Below are 23,495 nucleotides of genomic sequence, written 5' to 3'. Positions count from 1 at the left end.
TGCGACAAACTTTCTAAATTCTTTGAGGATAAAATTGAGGCCATCTATTCCTCCTTCCCCCTCCTCAACACTGTAGGGCGAAAAAAGGAACTCATTACCCCCTCGCTTCCGCAGCCCACCCTACTCGAATTTGATAACATATCAGAAGCAGATTCTATGGCCGAACTTATCAAATGCAAATCAGGCTCTCCCAAAGACCCTTGGCCTGCCAAGCAATATAAAAAACATGCATCCCTTCTCAACCCTCACCTTAATCTCATCTGGAACGATTCCCTCAGAACGGGCTGTTTCCTTGCCAAATGGAAACATGCCTCCTTAGTCCCCATCCTCAAAAAACCCAATTTGGACCCAGACAACCCCAGTAACTACAGGCCTATTTCTCTTTTGCCTGCCCCAGCTAAGATCTTGGAAAGACTGGTACACTCCCAGTTGTCAAAATACATTGAAATCAATGGGCTTCTCCACGACTCCCAGCACGGTTTTAGATCGGGCCACAGCACCGAGTCGGCCCTAATTGAAATGGCTGACTCGGTGAGGTGGACGCTTGACCAAGGGTCGAGGGCGGTGTTGGTGCTGCTAGATCTATCGGCAGCATTCGACACCGTCTCTCACAAAATCCTGCTGGAAAGACTGGAGGACCTTGGGTTGGGCGGTGTTATCCTGAAATGGTTCTCATCCTACCTTTCGGACCGCACACAGCAGGTCTTCACTCCCCCATTTTCCTCTCCTGCCAGACCGCTTAAATGGGGAGTCCCACAGGGCTCTTCCCTGAGCCCGCTCCTTTTCAATGTGTATTTCACCCCCCTGGCCAAGCTGATTGCACAGACGGGGATCAAATCTACTTCCTACGCCGACGACATCCAGCTTCTCTTTACTTTTGACTCCCATTCCACCTCAGCTTTTGATCCATTGAAATCTTGTCTCAGGGACATCTCGAGCTGGATGGTTGCCAATTCCCTCCGGCTCAATGCCGGAAAAACTGAGATCCTTTTTTTCAATACACCTTCCCCCCTGGATTCTAGTATATGGTGGCCAGAAGACCTGTGCCTAGCTCCCACCCTTAAAGACTCGGTGAGAAATCTCAGAGTCCGCTGGGACACTCAACTTAGCTTTAAAAATCAGGTACAAACAGTTGCAACCTCCTGTTTCGCCAAGATTAGAACCATAAAACGCCTGATCAACTACCTGCCGGCGGACTGCCGTAAGACTGTGATCCAGGCACTGATCATATCCCACCTTGATTATGCCAATGCCCTCTACCTTGGCATCACAGCGGGCCTCTGCCATAAACTCCAGACGGTCCAAAACGCCGCCGCCCGGTTGGTGGAGAGAATTCCGGCCAGACACCATATTACTCCTCACCTCCGCAAATTGCATTGGCTGCCCATAGCTAAAAGATGTGTGTTCAAGGCCATGACACTGGCCTTTCGAACATCAAAAGGCAGTGGATCGGCACATCTCAAAAACACCCTTCGGCCCTACGCCAACTCCAGGGCTTTACGGTCCAATACCCTCCATTTCCTGGAAACCCCCCGATTTAAACGATCTCGGGCAGGCGGAAAAACCTTTGAGGTCTGTACCTCTCAGCGCTGGAACAAACTTCCACTAGCCTTACGCACCTGCCAGACAGAATTAGTTTTCCGCAAATCCCTGAAAACGCATCTATTTTCCTCTTAAAAACTGGACATCTGACCCTATGACCTCTATTTTCAGAGTTCTCAGCGCCGGGACGCCCCGTTGGGCCCGCTGCGGGCTCTACAAAATTCTCAAATAAATAAACAAATAAATAATTAGGGTATGGTGAGCTGCCCATCATTTCACTGTTGATAAAAAATGGCCCATTGATCAAGTAAGAGATGGTCTTAAATATATACATATGCATAATATGAGGTACTTGGATAAATGTGTTAAAAAATAAATGTTTGTTAATGATAACATCGTCATAATATTGCAGATCTCCTGTATTGCCAAATGTTCCCAGTACCAGTAGAACACTGCATCTTAGAACAGTGTTTCACCCGCAGTTTTTTAAACTTTTACATCTGCAGAGAGAGGGGTCTCTATAATGGCTGTGAATATGGACCCCTTTCATCTACAATGTGTTTGGACATATTGATTTTATTTGAGGACTAACCCAAACTCTAAACCCCACTCCTAATATCTAACCCTAAACATAACCCCAACCATGAAACCAAAGTGCTAAAATAAACCCAACTGACTAAACCTAACAACTGATTCGAGGACGAAACCTAACTGCTAAACCTAACGTCAACAACTGATCAAACTGCTAAGCCTAAACGAATCCCTAACTAACTCCTAAACCATACTCCAAGCACCAAGCCAAGCCCAGCCCTTAAATCTACCCTAGTTCCAAAGCCTAGATCTACTGCTAACCTCTAAATCCAATATAAAAGCCGAGGTAAACCCAGCCCACAGCCCTAACTAAAGTACCTAAGCCTACACCCAGCACCTCCTCTCCTAAGGTAAAATCAACCATACACATAAAATCCCAAATTATGCTTAAAGCCCTAAACATCAGCAATTATTCCTAAACGGTTATTCATAGCTCAAACCGAACCACCACGGACCCATCACCTCAGCTTAATTCTACATTCCTAAATGCATAAGACACTAAGTCTGACATCAATATGGGCTACCAAGACAATTACAACCCAGTAGTACTTAAATTAAGGACGCAAATGGATCATTGGATAGTGCCTTCTTATTGGTGGCAGGAAGAGTGGCTCCACAAAATAAGTGTTCTGCAGAAATTACTGGACCTTTTTGTGAATATTTCCATTCCACTTCCTAGGTCATTCTCAACAACTATGCAAAATCCTACTAATCAAATTGGTGAGGCTAGGGAAGCAACCTCAACTAAAGTGGAAAGTGCTTGCCATACAAAAATGGGATCTTCCCCATGCTGGATTTGGAGTACTATTTCTGGGTGGAGCGAGTGCAGTTGCATACTACTTGTATATTTGATTCCCCAGTGGCCCAAATAGAAAGCAACACTGTACTGGTCTCTCCATGCCCTTTAAACATGACAATGACCAATCCAATAACAAAGGTGAACATGATGGTGTACAGGGGCGTGGCATCGCTGGATGCTGAGCACGGGTTGTATGGAATTTCATAGGAAAATGATTTCATGGAATACCATTACTGAGAAAACATTTAATCTAACCTGTTTAATGGAAATTGTCAGACTACAATGCATTTTCCCTGTTCCTAGAAACCAATTCATAGAATGTCTTTTTTTTATAACATTTTTATTGGCATTTTGCAATGAACTATAGTCGGTAATAGAATGTCTTTTTGATCAAATTTGGCTTTGAATGCTTATTTTTTAAGTGTAAATGCAATGGTTGCACGCCTTACTTTCAGAAACAGTTTTATTTCAGTGCTTTACTTCAGAGGACATTATTTCATATTTATATCTTGCTTTTGATCCTTTAATTTGCTGACCCATCATCACTCATAAACACCATCCATCACTGACCCCTCACAACCCCTAAATGTAATTAATTCCTGCCCCCTAAACCCATCCCCACACCTAAATAACACATATCCCTGCAGCCTAAAAGCCCTTTCTACCCCGAAAATGCACCATCCTGAACCATAAAATCACTCACTGCCCCTAATTCCACCCATTAGTGAACTCTAAAAAACCCTTTCTATGCCTTTCCCATACCCTTTAAAACACCTCAGAACACACAAACTCCATCTATCCCCGAACCCTAAAAAAACGTCACCACCTATAAGCACCAGCCATCAATGACCCATAAGAACTCCTTGTCACCTTAAACTGCATCCCTGAACCCTAAAAAACCCTTTCTATATCTAAACTACACCCATCCTTAAATCCTTAAAACCTTTAATCACCCAAAACTCCACCCCATCCTGAACCCTAAGAACTCTACACCATCCCAGCCGCTACCCATAATTCAACCTTAAAAACTTTCACCAGTCCTAAACTCGGTCCACCCATGAACTCTAAAACCCCTCAACACCCTTGCACTTCACCCGTCCCATAAAACTGAAAACAACTCACTCACTTAAACACCACTCATTCGTGAATCCTAAAAAGCCCTTACCACCCCTACACTCTACCCATCCCTAAACACTAAAACCCTTTTCTATGCCCAAAATCCAATTATTCCTGATCCTCATCAACCTAAACATTACCCATCCATGGATCCAAAAACCTCCCAGTAGTCCTAAACTCCACCCACGTTTAATGTCATTTTGTATTTTTCCTTACAATTATACTTCCTTTAAAATATTTCCTTTAATTTTCGATTGTCTTGCATTTCATTGAAATTTTCTTTCCTTTAATAACGTTTTTCCATGATTTGGTTTCCTTCAATGTGGTTTCTCAGTTTTCATTTTTCATTAATTCGCGCATAGCAGCTTCAAACACCTTTATGCACTGGAACTACCCCTCATAAATAATCGCAGACCAGTGATCACGTCAAAGTAAAAGGCACAACAACAACTTGTGAGGTTGGGACTGACAATAATGGGGAGCCTTCATGTTAATGGTTACGCTCACACAATTCAAAGAAATGGTTAATGCATCCCAACGAAATACATTCCTATACTCCTAACTCAATGCTTAATTTGCAGAAGAATAAGGGCTGGTGCCCAAAGCTCTATTCAGCAGCCTATAGCGACACAGGCGCACCAAATACCAAAGCAGCGGTGCCAAAGTCCACATCAAGCCTTGTTAATCCACTTCTAGACACTCCTGCCCCTTTATCTCACTTTTGCAGTTTCCTGCTGTCTTCCTTTGTGACGGTTTTCCCGATCTTTTTTCAACTCCGTCTTTCCACTTTGTGTGCTTTTCTCTCTCTTGCACTCCGTAAATGCCTGAGGAGGAAAAGTGCTGGTCTCCAAAGATAAGTGCCAGTAGCCCCAGCGCACAAGTCGAGGGTACACGTGGGTACCAACTCTTTTCACAGGGCGGAAGCTGTTAAGAAGTTGGGCCACACAGAAATATTTTGAACTTGCCCCGGTATAATTTTCAGACACCGGGACACATTTAGCAGCACCTGCACGTTGTTTGATATCGTTCTGAACAGCAACGTGCAAGGGGGCTTTGTTTTTTAGGTCTCGCCTCTCAATGCGCATGCGCATTGAGCAGAGCGAGACTATAGGGGCTTAAATAGCTTTACCTAGACTGGCGATTTGATGCTGTGCCCGTGCGCTTTTAGGTCAATGGGCAAGCGCATTGACCTAAAATGCGCGTGCACATCATCAAATCGCCATCTGTTCCCCAGCAGCACTCCTCCCACACCTTTGAAGTGAAGCTTAGCTTCACTTCAAAGGCCCCTGCTGCTTCACACCCTCATCGCCGCTCTCCCCGCTCCGCCCCCTCCCCTGCCCGCCGTGTCGCATTTCTCCTCCCCCCCTTCTCTCCCTTCCCTCCGTCTTGTTTTCCTAGCACCCCACCCCCCGTCCCCTACCAGCCTCCACTGAATGTTCCGATTGTTCTGTGAAAGTAACTGGGCTCGTGAGAAGTTACGCTTTTCTCCTTCCAGTCCTAATGTGCATTGAGTGCAGCTCCGGCAGCTTCCAGTTCTGCAGCACTTCGTCTATTGCTTTTGGAAAGCTGCATTTCTGTGATTTTGGCTCTTCCCGCTCCGCCCCATCCCCTGCCCGCCGTGTCGCTTTTCTCCTCCCCCCTCCCCTTCTCTTCCTTCCCTCCGTCTTGTTTTCCTAGCACCCTCCCACCCCCCACCCCCTGTCCCCTACCAGCCTCCACTGAATGCTCCGATTTTTTATACCAGTCGCAGTTTTCATAACATACGTGGTTGCGGGGAAGAGGGAATGGCAAGCTGGCTTATATTTTTACATATTCTAAAATTTCCAAGTAACGGAAAATGTGTAGTATTGAAGCCCAACTTCCCTCAGTTTTGCTCCTTTTTTGTATGTAAACAACTGAGAATTAAGCACAGATGTTGTGATTTTTAAAAAAAAATATATACACATCGAGTCCTAAATACATTTTACACACCGAGCACGTGTCCTTTCACTACTGTTTCCCCCTTTAGCGTGCTTCTGATTTCAAGAGAAACTGGAGTTCTTTTACTTCTGCTTGTCACACCACTTAATGTAGTAGTACTCTGTGCTGCAGGTAAACCGCAGATGTGGCCTAACGACCAGAGCTGCCATCTAAGTGACGTAAATACAAAACATGTTGCATTACAAATGCTATAGGTGTCACATTCGCGAAATTTATAACTATTGGCATTGTAAATGACAAAGCTATCAATTTAGCTATTTTAAAAACCAACACATAAATAACATTTTTCATTTACAAGACCAATAGCTACAACTTTTCTAATGCGAGACCTATTGCATTTCCAATGCTTGTTTAAAATTCCAGTTGGGCCCAAAACAAAGGCAGATTTTAAGAGGCCATTAGGCCTCTTTTTATTTGAGTGTCCTGGCTGGGAGCTGTCTGGAGCCTCACACCTAAATGCAAATGCAATAGAGGGGAAACAAAGGCACACAGCTTATTACTTCATAAATACTTAAGAGAGGCATACTTTTACTTCTTTCAGTCTCTATATATAAGAGATATGCATGCACTGTAAGTAGGGGAGAGGTTGTGGCTTAATGGCTAGAGCATTTGCCCTCGAAGCGGGGAACTAGGTTCGTGTCTCGGCAGGGACACTCAACATCCTGTGATTCTGGGCAAATCACTGAATCTCCCTGTGTCTAAAAAAATGAATGTTCCATCTGTTACACAACAGGCGCTCATGAAAAGCGCTCTGATACCTTCAGCTCGAGTTTGCGCTTTATAAAACGAATGTTGAAAAGGGAACCATGCAACAATGGAACAGGGACCTAGATGTTCCACTAATAGATGCAAAAAGGACATACTGCTGTGTGCAAATTAAGGTAATCTCCCTCAGACACAAACACAGACATCTGCCTTAGATACACCCACAGGTTGTACTATACTCCACTGGAACTAAAGTTATTTGGCATAGATGGTGATCCAAAATATTCCTGATTTCAGTACCTAGTGGCCAGATATATACATCTCCCAGCGTCATGTCCTAGGCCAAGTAACAATTTTCATTAAAACTTTGTCATGGTCTAAGATGATGAACGGATCTTTCACCCCTTCCCCACTGATGGTTCTGCTCGGATATGTAAGAGAAGTTCCACCATATTGAGATGACGTATCATGCCATTGCATTCTTCTTGGTCAAGTGCAGGGTAGATATTATTTTGGGAAGTGATCCACTTCTTACAGTCAAAAACTGGTTTTGTGTCCTAGTGTACTGTGATGATAACATTGATGTAGATGCAACTCCTCTCCCGCGCTCACGCCGCCCAAAAGATATCTGGGGTTGCCTTTGAGACAATCTATCAAAAACAGATAGACTACCATGGCCAGACACAAAACCATCGACCATGAAGACTAATGAGATGGCCAGTGCTAGCGATGGAACCGTGGGGGTCTATAATGAAATGATGCGGGCTGATCTCGATCACACTTACTGGGATGCGAGACACTGACACCAAGGGTTGTCCTGCACAGCACAGACCCACGGCACATTATCTATGTAGAATGGTCAATAAGATATCATCAGCACGCTCACATGTATATGTGGAATGATGAAATTCAGATATATTCCTGGGAATCCCATGCATCTTGCCCTCTGCTATGTACGCATTGCAAATGAATATATAATCTGTATGTATGGCCTGTAAATACAACACCACTTTAATGTATTGTGAATTATAAACTATTAATAAAATCTATGAAAAAAGACTTCCCCTAACTTTAACTAAATTAAATCAGGACAGATTGTGAGTCCAAAATTGACATCACATTAGTCCTAATTTGCCAAAAGAATAGTCCAAATGAATGGTTATCCATCTTGACATAAGCAGGGATCTCCATACTACTCCTCGTCAGTTCTCCAGTATGTGTTTTCGCTGTGGTTAATAATGTCCAGCTCTACTGCTGCTATGTTGTGACTTTTGAATGTAGGATATTACAGCCCCGTGTGTTTGTCCACCTTGGATCTAACTTCCCTTTGCCATCACCTTGCAGCATTGCAATCCTTCTCTATCTTGCCCGCAAGTTTGACACCCCGGACCACTGGTATCCAGCAGACCTGGAGAAGCGGGCTCGTGTGGACGAGTATCTGTCCTGGCAGCACAACACTTTGCGAATGCATAGCTCCAGGGTCTTCTGTTACAAGGTAAGCAACGGAGGGTGTTGGTCAATGGGACATACTTGTGTGGTATGGTCCCACCATGACTTGGGTGATGAGAAAGGTTTGCCAGGTGAAAATTAGCATTGACTTTGGGCCCTGGCTACCTGGAGCCCTGATGCAATAAGGACTCTCAAGTACAGCAGAAGAGGGGGTTGTATGGTTGTCCTTGCATTTGGCCGCTGAGACCACCTCCAGCACACACTACTGTCTGGAGAGCTCTTCTGAAAAGAATCTTTCAAACGTGGTACATAGTTATTTCAAGTCTTCTTAAACGTTTGTGATGTTATGTTATGTTACTGGGATTTTTAAAGCGCTCTGTTACCCTGAGGTGTCCTGGCACTCATCATGACTGTGCTCCAACTCCTTTTTCTGCAACATGTCTCCTCACAGCACCAGGTTCATGCTTCATTGTGTTCAGAGTAGGGTTTATATTTCGCTCCTTTTCCCCCTCACCCTGTATTAAGGAGGCCAGTGTGGAGAACCACAGCAGCACCTGCAGGCTATTTTAAGGTAGGTTGTCCTCAGATGCCTCGGAGTACATGAACTATAGCCTTCTCATTCATAGAGTGCCTTGTTATATCTCTGCTTCATACAGAAGTGCAGCAGAGACAATGCACTTCTTGGAGAGCCTTGAAGGGAAAGGAAGATAGGCGTGTGGTTGGCTATGGGCACCCACTATCATGGATGTCTGCTTAATGACAGCAGAAGGAGGTGCTAGCTGCTCATCCTCTACAGCAGAGGGCGATAGCCACCCATTTCCTGCATCAGTAGGTGGTAGCCTCACTTCTTCTTTAGCCAAGGGCTCCAACCCTCCTTCCACTGCAAGAGAAGGTGGTAGCCTTCCTTCCTCTGCAATAGAGGGTGGGAGCCTTCGTTCCTATGCAGCAGAGGGTGGTAGCCTTCCTTCCTCTGCAGCAGAGGGTGGTAGCCTTCTTTCCTCTACAGCAGAGGGTGGTAGCCTTCCTTCCTCTGCAGCAGTGGCTTCTCTGAAGCGATAGGTGATAGTCTTGATTCTCCTCAGCAAATTTGTAGCCCTCCTTCCTTAGCAGTAGACACGTATAGCCTGTATTTCTGAGCACCAGAGGGCCTTGGCCGCCCTCCCTCATCAGCAATCTCATCCTGCTCTGTGCCCACACTTTTTTATTTTTTGTCTCAAGAGGAATAAATAAGTCAATAATACATCTTTCCACCTTCTCAGCAGATGAACTCCCCTCTCCAGCAGATGAAGTTACCCAAGCACTGATGCTCTGTTCTTTCTGCAGGCCATGATGCCCATCCTCTTTGGTAAAGAAACTGACCCTGAGAAGATGGAAGCTGCCCTGAAGGATCTACACACCACCCTTGACCAGTTTGAGGAGAAGTTCCTGCAGGACAAGCCCTTCATCGTTGGGGACGAGATCTCCATGGCTGACCTGATGGCCATCGTGGAGCTCATGCAGGTGAGAGGGAAGTGAGGTGGGTTATGTTTTATTTTATTATTTAAACCCTCGAAAAGGGGCTAGTAGCTCTCTGGATAAGTGACTTATTAACATGTTTTACATCCTATTGTGAAGCTAAACAGATGAAGTAGGGAATAACTGAAAGAATGGTGTCTACAAAAGCCTCTGTCTGCATTGTTCTAGTGGTACGTCCAGGTCCCTGAGATCCACGTGTACATCTCAAATGCTACCCTACCCTTAATGCCCGTTCTCATGAGCGGTCTTCTGGTGAAAGTTACATCTTCTGTGTAAATTATCAGCAACCAGGTAAGTAGGATTGCAGAAAAACTACTGCCTATGGATGAAAACTGTATTTTGGCCCACTTAACAACACTCACCAGGAATAAGAATTACTTTTTTTCACTCCCAACTTCCAGAAGTTTGGAGCGAAATACTTCCACTTCAAAAGTTCCACTGGAGCCTTTGTGAAGTCTGGACACTCAACTCATATTGGTAGACATAGAGACGTTATAAGGCATGGGCAAAGTGGGCTCTGCAACATTCCGTCCATCATCTTATGTGTTTTGCTGTTCGCTCTATGTGGGTAGGGTATGCCCAGACGTGGATCCCGTGCTCACTACGCCACTGGAGTCAAGCTATCCTGGCTGATAAAGGCTGATCGCCAGAAACCGGTCCTAGGATGCTTGATTCCGGTCCAGGGAAGACATGGCTTGGCAGTTCGGGCTGGACTGTTCCCCTGAGGCACAGGGTCAAGACTAATTTGCATATGGTCATGTCTGAACTGGGGTGGCGTGGTGAGCAAAATAACGATAGATTAAACCCAGATCTGTGATTGGGGGTGAATGTTTTGCCAATGTGCAACATTCTGACCATCATCTCGCCCAGGGCCCCAACCTGATTGAGTAAGCTCTATTATGCAGAGTCTTGCCCTGATTCCTGTAAATAATTCTTAAACAGATAGGTTTAAATACAATTTTCCCTTATTTTCCCTTATTTTTAAAGAGGGTGTGGAGTCTATTACAGACATTTTGCAGAGAAAAGTTATGTTTGTGTTTTATGCAACATCCTTACAAAAAGTTTTTTTTAGATCAAAACAGGATCTCACATATGAGAAATGGGAGAGTGTCACAGAGACTATTTGCAGTAATATTAGTATGCATATGCTGTGCTACAATATTGAAAACACACGCCACTAACCCTGAATATTAGATGTAAACACATTTGGAATTTGGATGAGTGTGCCTGTGACTGTCAGTGACCAGAGCAACTGGGCATGAGCGAGCTGAAATTGTATCATAAATTCAAAGATGTCCTGAAGAGGGGCCTCCAAAATATGTTTTGCCCAGGCCCCCCCATAATCCTTAGGATGTCCCTGGGGAGACATTAATCCCGGATAGTTCTGAGAGTTTTGCTACGGTAGAGTTCTGTTGCATGGGCTGGTTTTAGTCTATGCGGACAATGTCAGAATGCAGTGACATAAATGTGTAAGTACAGTCAAGTGCAGATAGCATTTAGACTATGTATAGAAAACATTTTTGTATCTGACTGTACAATAATAATCACAATAATAATTTTACTAATAATGATAATGTATATACTAATGATCGTCATTAACGTAATAATCATAATATAGTAATCATTAAAATATTATTTACCATTACCCAGAATTCACCCTGCAACAAGGTGTCCCTAAGTGATTAAACAATTGCAGTTGTTGCAACCACAATGATACTCATTTTATTACTACTGGCGGCTCCTCCGTTAAGGCATAAAAGCGTCGCTCCCCGGCTGAGAACCAGCAGATTCAAACATGAAACATAAAGGGATACTAAAAAAAATGTATTATCATTTTATTTTCCATCCTGCAGGCTTCCAGCCGAGCCGAGTAGGGCGGGCGGGGCCACCCGGATGGACAGCAGCTGCAGCAGGGAAGATCAGTGGTGGGCACAGGCACTGTAAAACTGCAAGCCTTGGGACAACCAAACCGACATGCGCCCTTAATATGGCCAGGGACTGCCGGAGGACCCCCACCCTTCCGTTAACCAACATAACATTATTAACAGGACATGAGAGGGCTTTCTTTGGAAGGCGGGGTATCTTTCGACCCCCCGGCCGTATTTATTAAAATATACAAAATAAATCAAAAATTGAAATAAACAGTATTACAATTACGCAGAAAATGTTACAATTGATATATACAGGTATTCAGATGGCTAACCTTAACATATTTCTAGTACAAGGTATTTCCTATCCGAAACTAACATATCAATTCACATTATTCATTTGTTACTTTTCTGCGTACCTATTTGGGCCTAAGGCAAGGTCAATAACTGGTGTCAGATCCTTATCACTAAACCACGCCCCCCGAAGGAGTGCGCATGCGCAGGGTGCCCGTTTACTGTGGGGGCATGTCCCCTCGCCGGTTACCCCCGTACGCCCTATTTGACCACGCCCTCCCATAGAGGTGCGCGTGGGCAGAGGGCCCGCTTACCGTGAGGGTACTTTGGTCCCCCGGTTACCCCGTACGCTCCATTAACTCCATTAAAGGGGGCCCTTGCATCTCTGCGCCATTTACTGGCGTCATTGTGCATGTGCGGGTGGCCAAAGAGCCTAGAGAAAGCGCGACTGTCTCCCCCGCACCCATGTACCCAACAGGCTGTACCTGCCCCTGGAGTTCTATGAGAGACCACTTGTCTCTCCCTTTGGGCGACCCCATTCGAGAATGGCGCCGCCCCCCTAAGGACCTTAAATTAACTGCTCTCCAATCATGACCTTACCGCCTGACCAAGGTATAATAATAAATACCACGATAGATGACCTGAAAACGGGAGAAAGTTCTAAGGAACAAAATGTATTTAAACAGACACTTTAGCATGCATAAACACTTGTAACCAAATTATGCAAACCTTCATAACACATAATAACAAACCTCTACAATAAATCTCTAAAAACCCGAGCTGTTTTGCACAGTCGGGTTGAGAACAGGCACAGGCTCTGAGCGAAAGCCAAACCAGCCCGCTCAGAACAATCTCGTCGTAATAGTATTACCAGCATGAGAGCAGCATCTGGATTGGTGTAGGGGAGTCTGAGAACCAGTGTACCAGCCCATGGACTGCCGGGAGGCAGACAGGAGCAGAAGGGCACAGAGGCAGTGGCCGGCAGGTAAATAGTCTTTTATTTCTTTTTAATGACTGAGGAGACAAAGTTCAAAGACTTGGTAAAAAAGCCCTTGTAAAGGAAGAGCCTCAGCCTGTCTTAAAAAAGAAGCTTGGAAACACAAGAAAATAAAAATGTGTGCGATCCAACGGGCTCCCGTGCCCTAAGTTGAATTTTAGAGGTGATGCAAATTACACTGAACAGTTTATTTTTTTGCTGTGTTTCTATACAAAACAAATTAACGTATGAACTGTTGTGTCTGAGATACTGCATTGTGGTGCAACACAAAACAATGACTCCCGTCCTTTGCAAAATTTAGTGGGGTGCCCGTAAATGTTCACTTAGACTGGCCTCCTCACAGATGGACAGATGCCTGGGGTCAAGCTCGGAGCGTCCCTAGTGTGGCCGATATTATGGCCGGGGCATATGCCACCTGCAGATAAAATGTAAGGAGCCTTACATTATTTTTCTTATTTAGGCTGAATATCGCCTAGATGGCGGTTGGCGCTGTGTGTGACCTCTTCAGGGACAGGAGCGCCCAGGGGTGGCGTCTGCTCGGGGGTCACAGGCCTAGAGAGGATACAGGAAATGATCACAGGCACAAATAAGGTGACAATCACATAGGGATGCTGCAACATGCACCTCCAGACAACAAATGGCATCAGATTTCAGGCGAAACATACAGGCCATGTCAGCCTTGGAGTGGAACAGCCACAACCATCACACACCTTTTGGCTTCTGCGAAAGGTTCAGATTTCTGTGAGGTTTATTATTAAAATTGCAAATCTTCCGTTATGGTTTAGGGGCCAGTGTACAGAAATAAGCACCTTTTTAATCGAGCACTTTTTGTGCCTGAGTTTTAGTTGTGTACCGCAGTGAATAGAACTCGTTAGCCTAGCAGCAGCTGCCTCAGCAGCTGTAATTGTGAAAGGAATTATTGGATGTGCGTCTGCAATAACAAACAATGCGTAATTCTGTCAAAGGTGCAAGGGACACCACTCCTTAGAGCTGTTATCGTGACAAACAATATCCAGGCTTTCTTGTCCACGGTTTGTTTGACAACGTAATCTCGAACGGCCCACACCTGGTGATTTGAAGGTGGATGCAAGCTCCGAAAGTCTGTGTCACTCAAAATTAATGAAAAGGCACCTAATACCCCCTTCGTGTGCCCAGTAGCAGCAGAAAAGGTGATGACGGCAAGTTGGCTAATGGTGCTGAGTCAGCAGACAGAGCCTTTCTGTGAGATCCTGTTTCCTGGAGACACCCACCCCTTGCCTATCTGTGGCCTGGCACTCCCTGCTGTAAAGAGATGCGCCCTCCCAGTGCCACACGGGCATTGAGAGGTGAGGGGCATATGTTTAGTGCAGGCAGACACATCTTACTGTGCCAGGAGCCAGGATTTATTCGTTTCGAGTGTGCCAAGCAGGTATGATGTAGCAGACAAATCTGAGGCTTTGAACGCCCGTAGACTGGACAAAGGCTTGTAAACCGAAGAAATTATTCTAAGGGTCAGCGGTTTGAGAGGGCATGTGTAAGGAGACATACGTGATATATTAAATAGTGTGGCATGAAGTAACAAACAGAAAAAAATCTGCTGTATTTGAGGCAGTGTCAGGCAGTGCTTTAAATGGGCCGCTACTCACCGGTACTGAGTACCGGCACTTCTCCGTGTTCTTCCATTGAGTACCGGGACTTCTCCTTGTGTTAAGACAGTACCGGCACTCCTAGTATGCTGTGGTCAGTCTCTGGGTTATGGGCGCGTGACAGTTGGTGTCGAGTGGATTCCGGCGCTAATTTGCGGCTGCAGCCCTACACTCAGAGCCCGCATTTGTTAAGCTAGCGCCTTAGGCGGAGAGACATTTGGCCCCTTGCTAATAGAGACTGAAATGAGGCAGCAGGGGGTCCTTTTTGAGTAGACCGGTCAGTCCCTGGATGAGCAGTGACTGCCCCCTGAACCCAAACGCCTATGCACCTCCCCAGCTCACCTAAATCACCGATAGCTTAGCTGCCTCACGGTGGTGTGTCTGTTGGTGTGTGTGTCAGGAGGGGTGAGACAGTGAAAGGAGCGAGAAGAAAGGGACAATGAGGTGTTAAAACAGGCCGGCCCTGCTCACACCCTGACAGCGTGACAGGACAGGAAAACACCCGTGTTTTTGCTAACTAGAGCTCTCGACATTGGAACTGTCGCGCTGTCAGTTATAGGGAAAGGTTGCAGCGCCATTGTCTGTCAGAGCGCCTCACGCCCTTCGGTCAAGTTCAGCTCGTGTGTGCAGGACACATTGGTCCATTTTTTGCATTTATGTACGGCGCAAACTTGGCAGGAGTGCATTAAAGTGCTTTACATGAGTAGCACAAGTTCTACATGAACGCATACTTTTTGTTTTTATGGCACAGGTGAAATGCTGATGTGCTCTCAACATCCTGTGACCCAGGGCAAATCACTTAACTCTCCTTGTGCCATAAAAAAAAGTCTGCTTTAGTGTAAAACTTCTGTTTCCCACATTAATGCCCTCGGGCTAAGTTCACGATATATATAATTTCAACAAACACCAATTAAACCCTGCACTATTTCCTTTGAGTGTAAGAACTTGGCCAAGGGCACTGGGGCACTTTACATTGAAGAAGAAAATGCCGATAGTGTACAAGGCTGCCTTGAAGCCACGCCCCCAGCCACGCCCCTTCCAGGCTCACCCCAATCAATTTGGTGAGTACCAGCACTTCTCTTTTTCCATTTAAAGCACTGGTGTCAGGTCATTTCAGACCACAGCTGTGACAGGGTTGGAGTTTGATAAGGCACAGTTCTACATTTTGGACCATGCGTTCCCGTGAAGACACTGCAATGGTAAGTGCTCAGTAAGCTAAACAAGTAAGGCAAAGTAGGAAATGCTGATTCTTCGAACTCATAAGAGGCTTATGTCTAAAAAGTATGTAGTTTAATTCATTACAGGATTTGTAGACTTGTATGTCAGTAAATAAATTAAGCCTAAATTGCACCTTCTCCCGTCACTTGCCTGTTGGTATGCCTTCATTCTGTGTCTCTTGTGTGATTGTTTTATTTTTTTTACAAAGAAAGGGACATCATTTTAGAAACATGTTCAGACATCTGCCAACATCTACACATTTCAAGCGGGTACATTTTTGTGAGGTATTTGTAGAAAACTGTCACTATTTATAACAATTGTATGGTATTTGAGTAGCGCCAAATGACACATTTTTTAAATTGCTGAAAATAACATCTGTTTGTTGGCATTTCTAAGGTTAACAGGATTCAGTTTAACTCACCCCACTTTTACGCCTCACTACTTTGAAAAGTCACCAGTCGCCACCAAATTTTGCATTTGTCCCATGCACATTATGGGCGGTTTGATCCAGAATTGAATCCTTTTTGTTTTTCTTGCAGCCTGTTGGAGCCGGAGTGGACATTTTCAAAGACCGCCCAAATCTGGACGCTTGGCATGGGCGAGTGGTAGCAGCTGTTGGCACCGAACTCTTCCAGGAGACGCACAAGCCCATGCTGAATTGTATGAATATGAAGAGGGAACCCCTGAGCCCAGAGATGGTCGAGGCTATGAAGGCCAAGCTCCGCTTCCTCTGGTGAAGACGCAGCGGTCTGAAAGAAGAGCTTGACCAAGGTCTGAAGCACCTGGGGGAATGATGATAGCGTCTTCAACGTCCCTCCGGGCAGCAATAGAGCATTCTAGAGGAATACTGAAGATAAGAGACTTTGTAATAACCAGGTGTAATATGTAGCGTTGTCTGGTAGGAGTGCAGTTATGCCTAATTGGATAGACGGGTTGTTCAAGGAGCTAGCATCCCCATAACACCCATTAAAGGGCCCTTAGTTGGTAGTGTCTGCCTGGGACAGAGTCACTCCCTGAGCCAAGCAAATGTAGCTTCCTTTGACTCTTCTAACAGAGTCCAAACCCATACAACGAGGTGGGAAGTCCTGCCATCCTAGTCTTTACTAACTAGTAATGAAATGAAATGTGGCATTTATAGAGCCCAAACTGTCGCTCCCAAAGGAGCCCCCTGGCGCTATACAGATAACGGGAAAACTAGTGAGGAGTTAGGGCCTAGATAAGGGCAAGGCAGGATTAATCACTTATTCCATTGTTCTCAGTTTGTTAGGCATAAGATTCCAAGCTGTTACACCTAATACTGTAGCAGTCTTCCCTCCCCTGGTTTTAAGTTTAAAGCCAGGCAATTTGAGGAGGTTAGCAGATGTAGATCTAAGTGTCCTCGCTGTGGTGTACGGTGTGAATCTCCTAGAGAGATATTCTGGTCCAGTTTGACGGGTAGCTCTGAAGGTATTGACCAAGAGTTTGAATCGAATTCTCTTGTGTAGCGGGAGACAATGAAGAGTTTTCAGAGCTTCTGATTCTGATAACCTACGTTGGAGTTTCAAAACCAGTCTAGCAGCTGCATGTTGTACTACATGTACGGTGTGAATCCATGGCACGGGGACATAGGACAGTTCCAGACCTGGAATGTCCTTTAATGGACCTCTGCTTTTTGCAACACATTCCTTAATCTCTTTTAGCACTTTGCAGGCAGAGCATCTGAACATAACCCTTCCCTCTTTCTTACATATGTGTGCTGCATTGTGAATGTCAGGAGAAGGTAACTCGCTCTCTCAGCAGTATGACTGAGCGCAAGTCGAGATGAATCTTTAGGGACCTCCTAAAGAGTATGTGGGTGATACACCGGAAAGAACACATTGTGGCAGAGGTGACCTATTTATGGCCAGTCTACATGTTCATCTAATGCGAGACAAACACAGACACTCTTTCCAAAGATAAGATGCACAGCAATAACAACTGACCACACTATTTCCTTTGAGTGTAAAGCTCTACTTTGTTTATTTAACTTCAACAGGAAACTGGAACAAAACCCTATTTACAAAATGTATTTTCTCCTTCTGTGTTCACCTTTGATACATGTAGCGCCTGTCCCCGCATCACTATTAAAATGAGGTCTGAGAAATTGTTTCGAGTTTAATCTCTTCACTCTACTTTGCAATAAGGTAAACTTCTACTAATCTGATGTTCATGGTTAATCTTTCTTCACTTTGAATACGTGTTTACTTCACTATGACTGTGGTGAATATACAGGTAAATATAAAAAGAGGTGGCCTCCCAAGGATCCCTGGGTCATATTATCAAGGGGGGCGATAGGCAATTTTCGCCGGCCGCTAAGCGGCGATAATACTATCGCCCTATTAGCAAGCTGTCGCCAACAGCAGTTAACGGCAGCTTGTAGGCGATAGCGAGAGGTTTGGGGCCTGCTTTGCATGTCAGCGATATTTATCGCTAATGACATGCAAAGTGGGTGTACCCATCCTGTTAGCAACTGAAAGCAGTCGCTAACATCGGTATCGCCTATTACCAACACAGGCGTAGCAATGGAAATATTCGCGCTAAGGTCACAAAAAATGAGGCGATGAGCCGGAAGTTCCTTTTCGTCATCTTGGGTTAGTAAGAAACAGATAATAATAGTAGGTGAGGCACAAATTTTCTACAGTATTTTCAGGAATGGAGTGCAGTTCAAGAACGAAATTTAAATCCTTTCTTAGTCCCAAGATGGAGACACAGTGCAGCACATCAAGAGGGAGCAGAAAGTTAGGCTACTACATTAGAAACTCAAAAAATGTCTCTGTGCGCCTGCCGCTCCAAAAGCAGGGCGCCTCCTCCCTGGCGCCCAAGAACTGGGCTCCAGGGGGCAACAGAGAACACGGCCACCAACTTGGGCGAGTGTGAGTGGTGTAAAAAGCCTCACAGTCTGATCTTCTAATCCAGCATTTTCATTACCTTCAATATAATCCCTAACAACATCTTATTGTCTACTAAGACTTACACTGTACATCACCAGCAATGTAGGAGCTTCCAAGTTTATAAATTATTACATAATTCAACCGACAGCACGTCTCCACCCATCTTTACCTATCTAGCCCAGCGCCTACCTTATATCCACGCTCACCAGAGTTGCTGCAACTTGTCTGAGGTCATCAAAGGGTTCAGGAAGTTGCTCCTCTTCAAGAAGTTCCACTATGTGGTCAGCTTTAGGGTGTATCTGTTGGGCATAAATTCCTAGTTAGGAAGTCTAAAAGTTCTGTTAGGCCCGCCATGGTCCCACACAACTATTCTATCCTTGTCCCAGATCACCATTATGGAGCTTGTGTCCTTTGTCTCTCTTCACAAACCAAGCAAGGGTTCTACACATTTTAAAAACTTTCCTATGTTGCTGCCTGGTGCATATGTTATAGTCAAGCCTATTTCATCAGTGGGGATGTGTGGTTCAATGGTTAGAGCGGCAGACCCTGATGCAGAGGTCTGGCCCGGGACCAGGGTTCAATTCCTGCTTCAGCGGGTCTTGGGCTCAATTTCCCCGGACCTGATAATTCTCGCCTCGGTGCCTATTCTAATCATGGGTCCCACTCTGCAACTCTGGCAATAGCTTGCTTAATCTCCACAACGGCCCCAACAGCGCTGGGATGCCTGGCTTCACTTTGGGGGTGCCCAGGAATGGACATTTCACAGGGAAAAGCCAGGAAGGGTTCCACAGCGGTATGAGTACAGCGCCAGGACGCCCCGTTCCATTAATCAGTACAGAATGCAAGTTAGCAGGGTTTTTTCTGAAATATTGACATATACCTGGACCTCACCAGTTTGCTCTCTTTCCAGCACTTTTACTATATTAGCTGCGAGGGTCACTCTTCACACAAGAGCTTTGTTCACACTGTATGTTGTATTACTAAATCTTAGGGTTTCATTAAAGGCCTCCTGCCGTCGAGCAGCTTAACCAAAGAGCCTTACTATCTTCCAAGTTCATTCCCAATTTCCTAATTGCTCTACCAGATTCTGCATCAGCCACCGCGGTCACTTGCCAGCACCTATGCAGGAATGGACAGGATGTCACCCGTGGGGCCCAGCCACATTGCGAAGCAGCATGCTCCAATAATGACCAACCCAAATATCTCGCTTGAGAGAACATACAAGTTTTATTCACACACCTCTATGGCAAGTCCAGATGATGGAGCCAAAGAGAGTCCCTTAGTTTCCAATGTTAGCAATTGTTCTAGTAAATTGAGTTGTCCTGGACAACCTGGGACATTAATGAAGATTTACCCAAATGAGCTACCTTCCACTCTGGACCAATCCAAGACCAGATCCTGCAGGTAATGAAAGTTGCCAGCCCAAATGATGATCCGGGAACTCTACACCAAATCAATGCTTGTGTAACCTTTAAGGGCCAAACTTGGATTAAACTAAACAAAAAGTGAAATATGAAGCATTGCAATCATGCCTCCTTGAATGTTCACCCAACAGTAAATATATATGTTTACAACCCTTTATTTACTATGTCCTACTCCCTCAGTAGCCTTTACTCATGGCCCAGTTGTCTACGCTTAGAAATATTGAATATCCAGCTCTTAGTTTGACTCTAGGTGGCAGGGGAAAAGCCAGGAAAGGCTATCAAGCAGCTACAAAGTAGTGTCTGTCTGGAAGATGAATTACTGAAGTTAAATCAGCCATCACAGTAGACAAAGATAAGGCAAATGCAACCAGAGAAAAAAGTATAAATGCCAGACTGCTGAGGAACACAGCAGTACGATAATGATACAAGCTCCCCTTCCCCTGCCAACACCATTTAATCACACTTGGCTACAGCCAATTCCCAGCGCTTCAACATACTGCTTGGCACCTGCTCAAAGAACTGTCTCCTGACATCAACTTGTAGGCTATCACTGGAGGGTAACTGTTCCTAATAAAGTAGCTTGCCCATTTGGTCGCATAAAGTGTAGGTGCAAGGAGACCTGACTCTTTTATGGGTTAATGGTTGGATATGAAGAGAAAAAGGGGGGGGGGATTCCTCCTGTTTAGAGAAGTGCCCATACACCCATAAGAGTGTCATGCTTCATTATTGGGCATTGCTCCTCGTGGGGTGGCGCTGCTGTGCTCCACTTACCCAGGCTCTTTGGCGGAGATCTTTTCAGAGGAATGCCGCAGTGGTGAGTGTGGGTGTGTGTGGAATAGTGCGAGGGTGAGTAGCTGCGCTATACAAACCCCTGATTGATTGATTGATAGCACTACCTCATTTTTCCATAGTGTATCTCACTTAAACCATCAATATTCAACTTGGGAGGGAAAAACAATATGCCCCTTTGATCAAATTGCAATGAGTTTCATCCAATCATCAATGTTCTTCTGCACACACTAGTGGTCTCTGGAGCTCTGTAGTATGAAGACCAAGACACTACCTTTTTGTTAATGGCAAAAGCTTTCACTATTTTACCCTCTCATCTCCTGCTGGTCTAAATTGAAGTGATGGCTAGATGAAAGGTACCTTCAATATGGCTATGGACTGTGGCAAATTCAGTTTCTATACATTTGGTAATTTGCACTAGAGCTGCTCAGTGCACAACAAGGCTTCTTTGATCTGTGAGCGCTTGCCTTATTCCCATCAGCATGCCTCAAGACTTGTTTGTACTAGGACAGCCACTAGTTAATATTTAATCCCAGAGGTAAAGACCCCTTTTCAAATGTTGACACGCACATCCTCTACTCCTACCAGGAGCATGCTGAACACACAGCGCTCCATTCACGATGGAGCAACAAGCTGCTCATACCTCATGTTAGACCTGACAGCCCTTTGGGTGGTCCCTCCTATTATTTATTTATTTTGTCCCTTTTTGCCTCCTAGTACTTTTCATTTTTTTTATGTTCACTGGAAATGTTTGGTGTTGTCCTAGGGGTTAAGTGCTTCCTTGTCCCTATAATTGTTTGAGGCCTAGGTGTCCCTTATTAGGGTGACAATTTAGTCACACAAAATGGTGGCTGGTAACTGCCACAACTGATTACCTCAGGAACTGGCGCCATAGGAGAGTATGGGAAAAGCTCCAAAACCTTCCAGCTGGTTCTGGTTGCCTGAGGCCAGCCTATATAAGGGTCAGAACCAGGGCGGCCATTTTAGAAGTGACCAGAGGCTAGCTGGAGTTCAGGCTGAGGTATCAGGGGGATAGGGCGCTTAGGGTTGATTTCTCCCAGTGGTGGCTTCCCTTCTGCTTACCCTGCCCCATACTTCGAGACCTGACCCTGCCACGCTTCCACCTTGACTTTGTCCTGTTGTTTATAAAATATCAAGGAAGGAGAATTTAACTTATCCTCTTCACACTTGTGCGGTGTAACTGTGAGGCCCAAGCCACTTAATTCCATCTGCAACGCTGGCCTGCAGGAGTGTGGACTGACCGGCGGGCCGTCCAAGAATCCAAACCCCCAACATCTCCCTGGGTCCGTCCCAGTGATAGAGTCCCTGGGGAAAGATAACCCGGGAAGCCTGCCCCGTCTTACCGGCGGTGAGGTAAAACGCTGCCTGTGGTCCTGACGCCTGTGCGGAACTGCGGAGAGTCGGCTGGGACATAAGTGAGAGGGTAGCATGACACGCAGCATCCTGGAGCCCCACAGGAGGAGATAGTTGATAGAGGGTGAGGAGACTCTGTCCGGTGGAGAAGAGAGGGAACTGGATTGGTAGCGGGTTGGCTGCCGGTGACAGCCGAGGCTTCGCTGAAGTGAGGCGCTGACAGGAAGTGTTCTCTCCGCGGCGCAGGCCCAGTGGAGATCGTGAAGGTTTGCTCTGAGGGGGCGGCGCCGAGCCTCAGACGCGCCTCTCCTGCGCAGCCTCATTACCCCGCGGCTGCTCTACGGTGAGGAGCAGGCGCATTGGAGGCTAGAGGAGAACTCTGCAGCGTGGATTGAAGGAAGCGTCTCTCTCCCAGCGCAGGCCCTGTCAGGTGAAACGACCTTGCTGGGGAAGGGAGGTGAGCGCGTCAATTGTAGCTTGCCGGCTGCCCCAGAACATTGAACCCGAGTCAAGTCACAGCAAGTAAGCTGGGATCTGGGGGGCTGGGGAAGGATAATAAAGCGGAGGTATCACCTCGGAAATCAGTGAAGGAAACCTACTGTGAAAACCAGAAGGAAACTTAAAACTAGACCAGGGGAGCTTGGATGGAAAAGACTGTCACCCTGGGGCAAGTGAGCTGTAATTCGCAGTGTAAATGCTGGCGCTTTCTCAAGTAGACCTGTGGTTAGAGCTTCACAGGGAATGCGCACCAATGTGTACTGTTGCTGGAGTTTACTGTATATCTGCATCTGCTCAGGGGTGAAGCCAGCCCATAACTGCCAATGAAATCTCTATTCATAATGTATGGGGAGTGTCAAATGTTCCACAGGGCTTAAGATTGTTTGCTTCTGCTCTTCTGAACTGAAGTGGGTGTGTATCCACAGATAAGTGGTAATTTGAGTCAGAAAAGGGCTGATCAGAATTTAAAGCAATTGAAGGAATAACTGAATTCTTGTTAAAGGAGAATAAGGTTCTGAAACAGAATGTGATAATGAAATCTTAATAGTTCTGGAAGTTAAATGTGAATGTGCTAACCATCAATTGCAGAGATATATTATGAACAAAATCTAAACATTGCTAAGAAACCAGGAGAATCCACAAAGAGAATTTTATAAAAACAGCCCATATTTTCCTAAATTGGTATAGTGTCGTTATTTTTAGTGGTAGAGCGCCGGGTTACTGTGAGTGAGTGATGTAAGCACAACACAATAGCCTTTAGGAATTAGCTGTTCATACTCTGTGCCCGGCTACCCTATGTGGA

General features: G+C 45.5%; 1 protein-coding gene across 1 annotated transcript in view; it reads left to right on the top strand.

Annotated features, from left to right (window-relative positions):
- Window positions 1–17,821, top strand: part of LOC144792659 (glutathione S-transferase theta-1-like) — a 131,788-nt gene extending 113,967 nt beyond the window's left edge. The window contains exons 3-5 of the mRNA XM_078667805.1: window positions 8,078–8,228; window positions 9,506–9,682; window positions 16,239–17,821. Of these exons, the coding sequence (XP_078523931.1) occupies window positions 8,078–8,228; window positions 9,506–9,682; window positions 16,239–16,436 (526 nt within the window). The 3' untranslated portion in view covers window positions 16,437–17,821. The remainder of the gene's footprint in view (window positions 1–8,077; window positions 8,229–9,505; window positions 9,683–16,238) is intronic.
- Window positions 17,822–23,495: the final 5,674 nt, after the last annotated feature.

This window comes from Lissotriton helveticus, chromosome 11 (genome assembly GCF_964261635.1).
Source record: "Lissotriton helveticus chromosome 11, aLisHel1.1, whole genome shotgun sequence".
NCBI classification, from domain to species: Eukaryota; Metazoa; Chordata; class Amphibia; order Caudata; family Salamandridae; genus Lissotriton; species Lissotriton helveticus.
The sequence above is the reverse complement of the archived record's forward strand: the minus strand, read 5'-3'. Positions and strand labels throughout refer to the sequence as shown.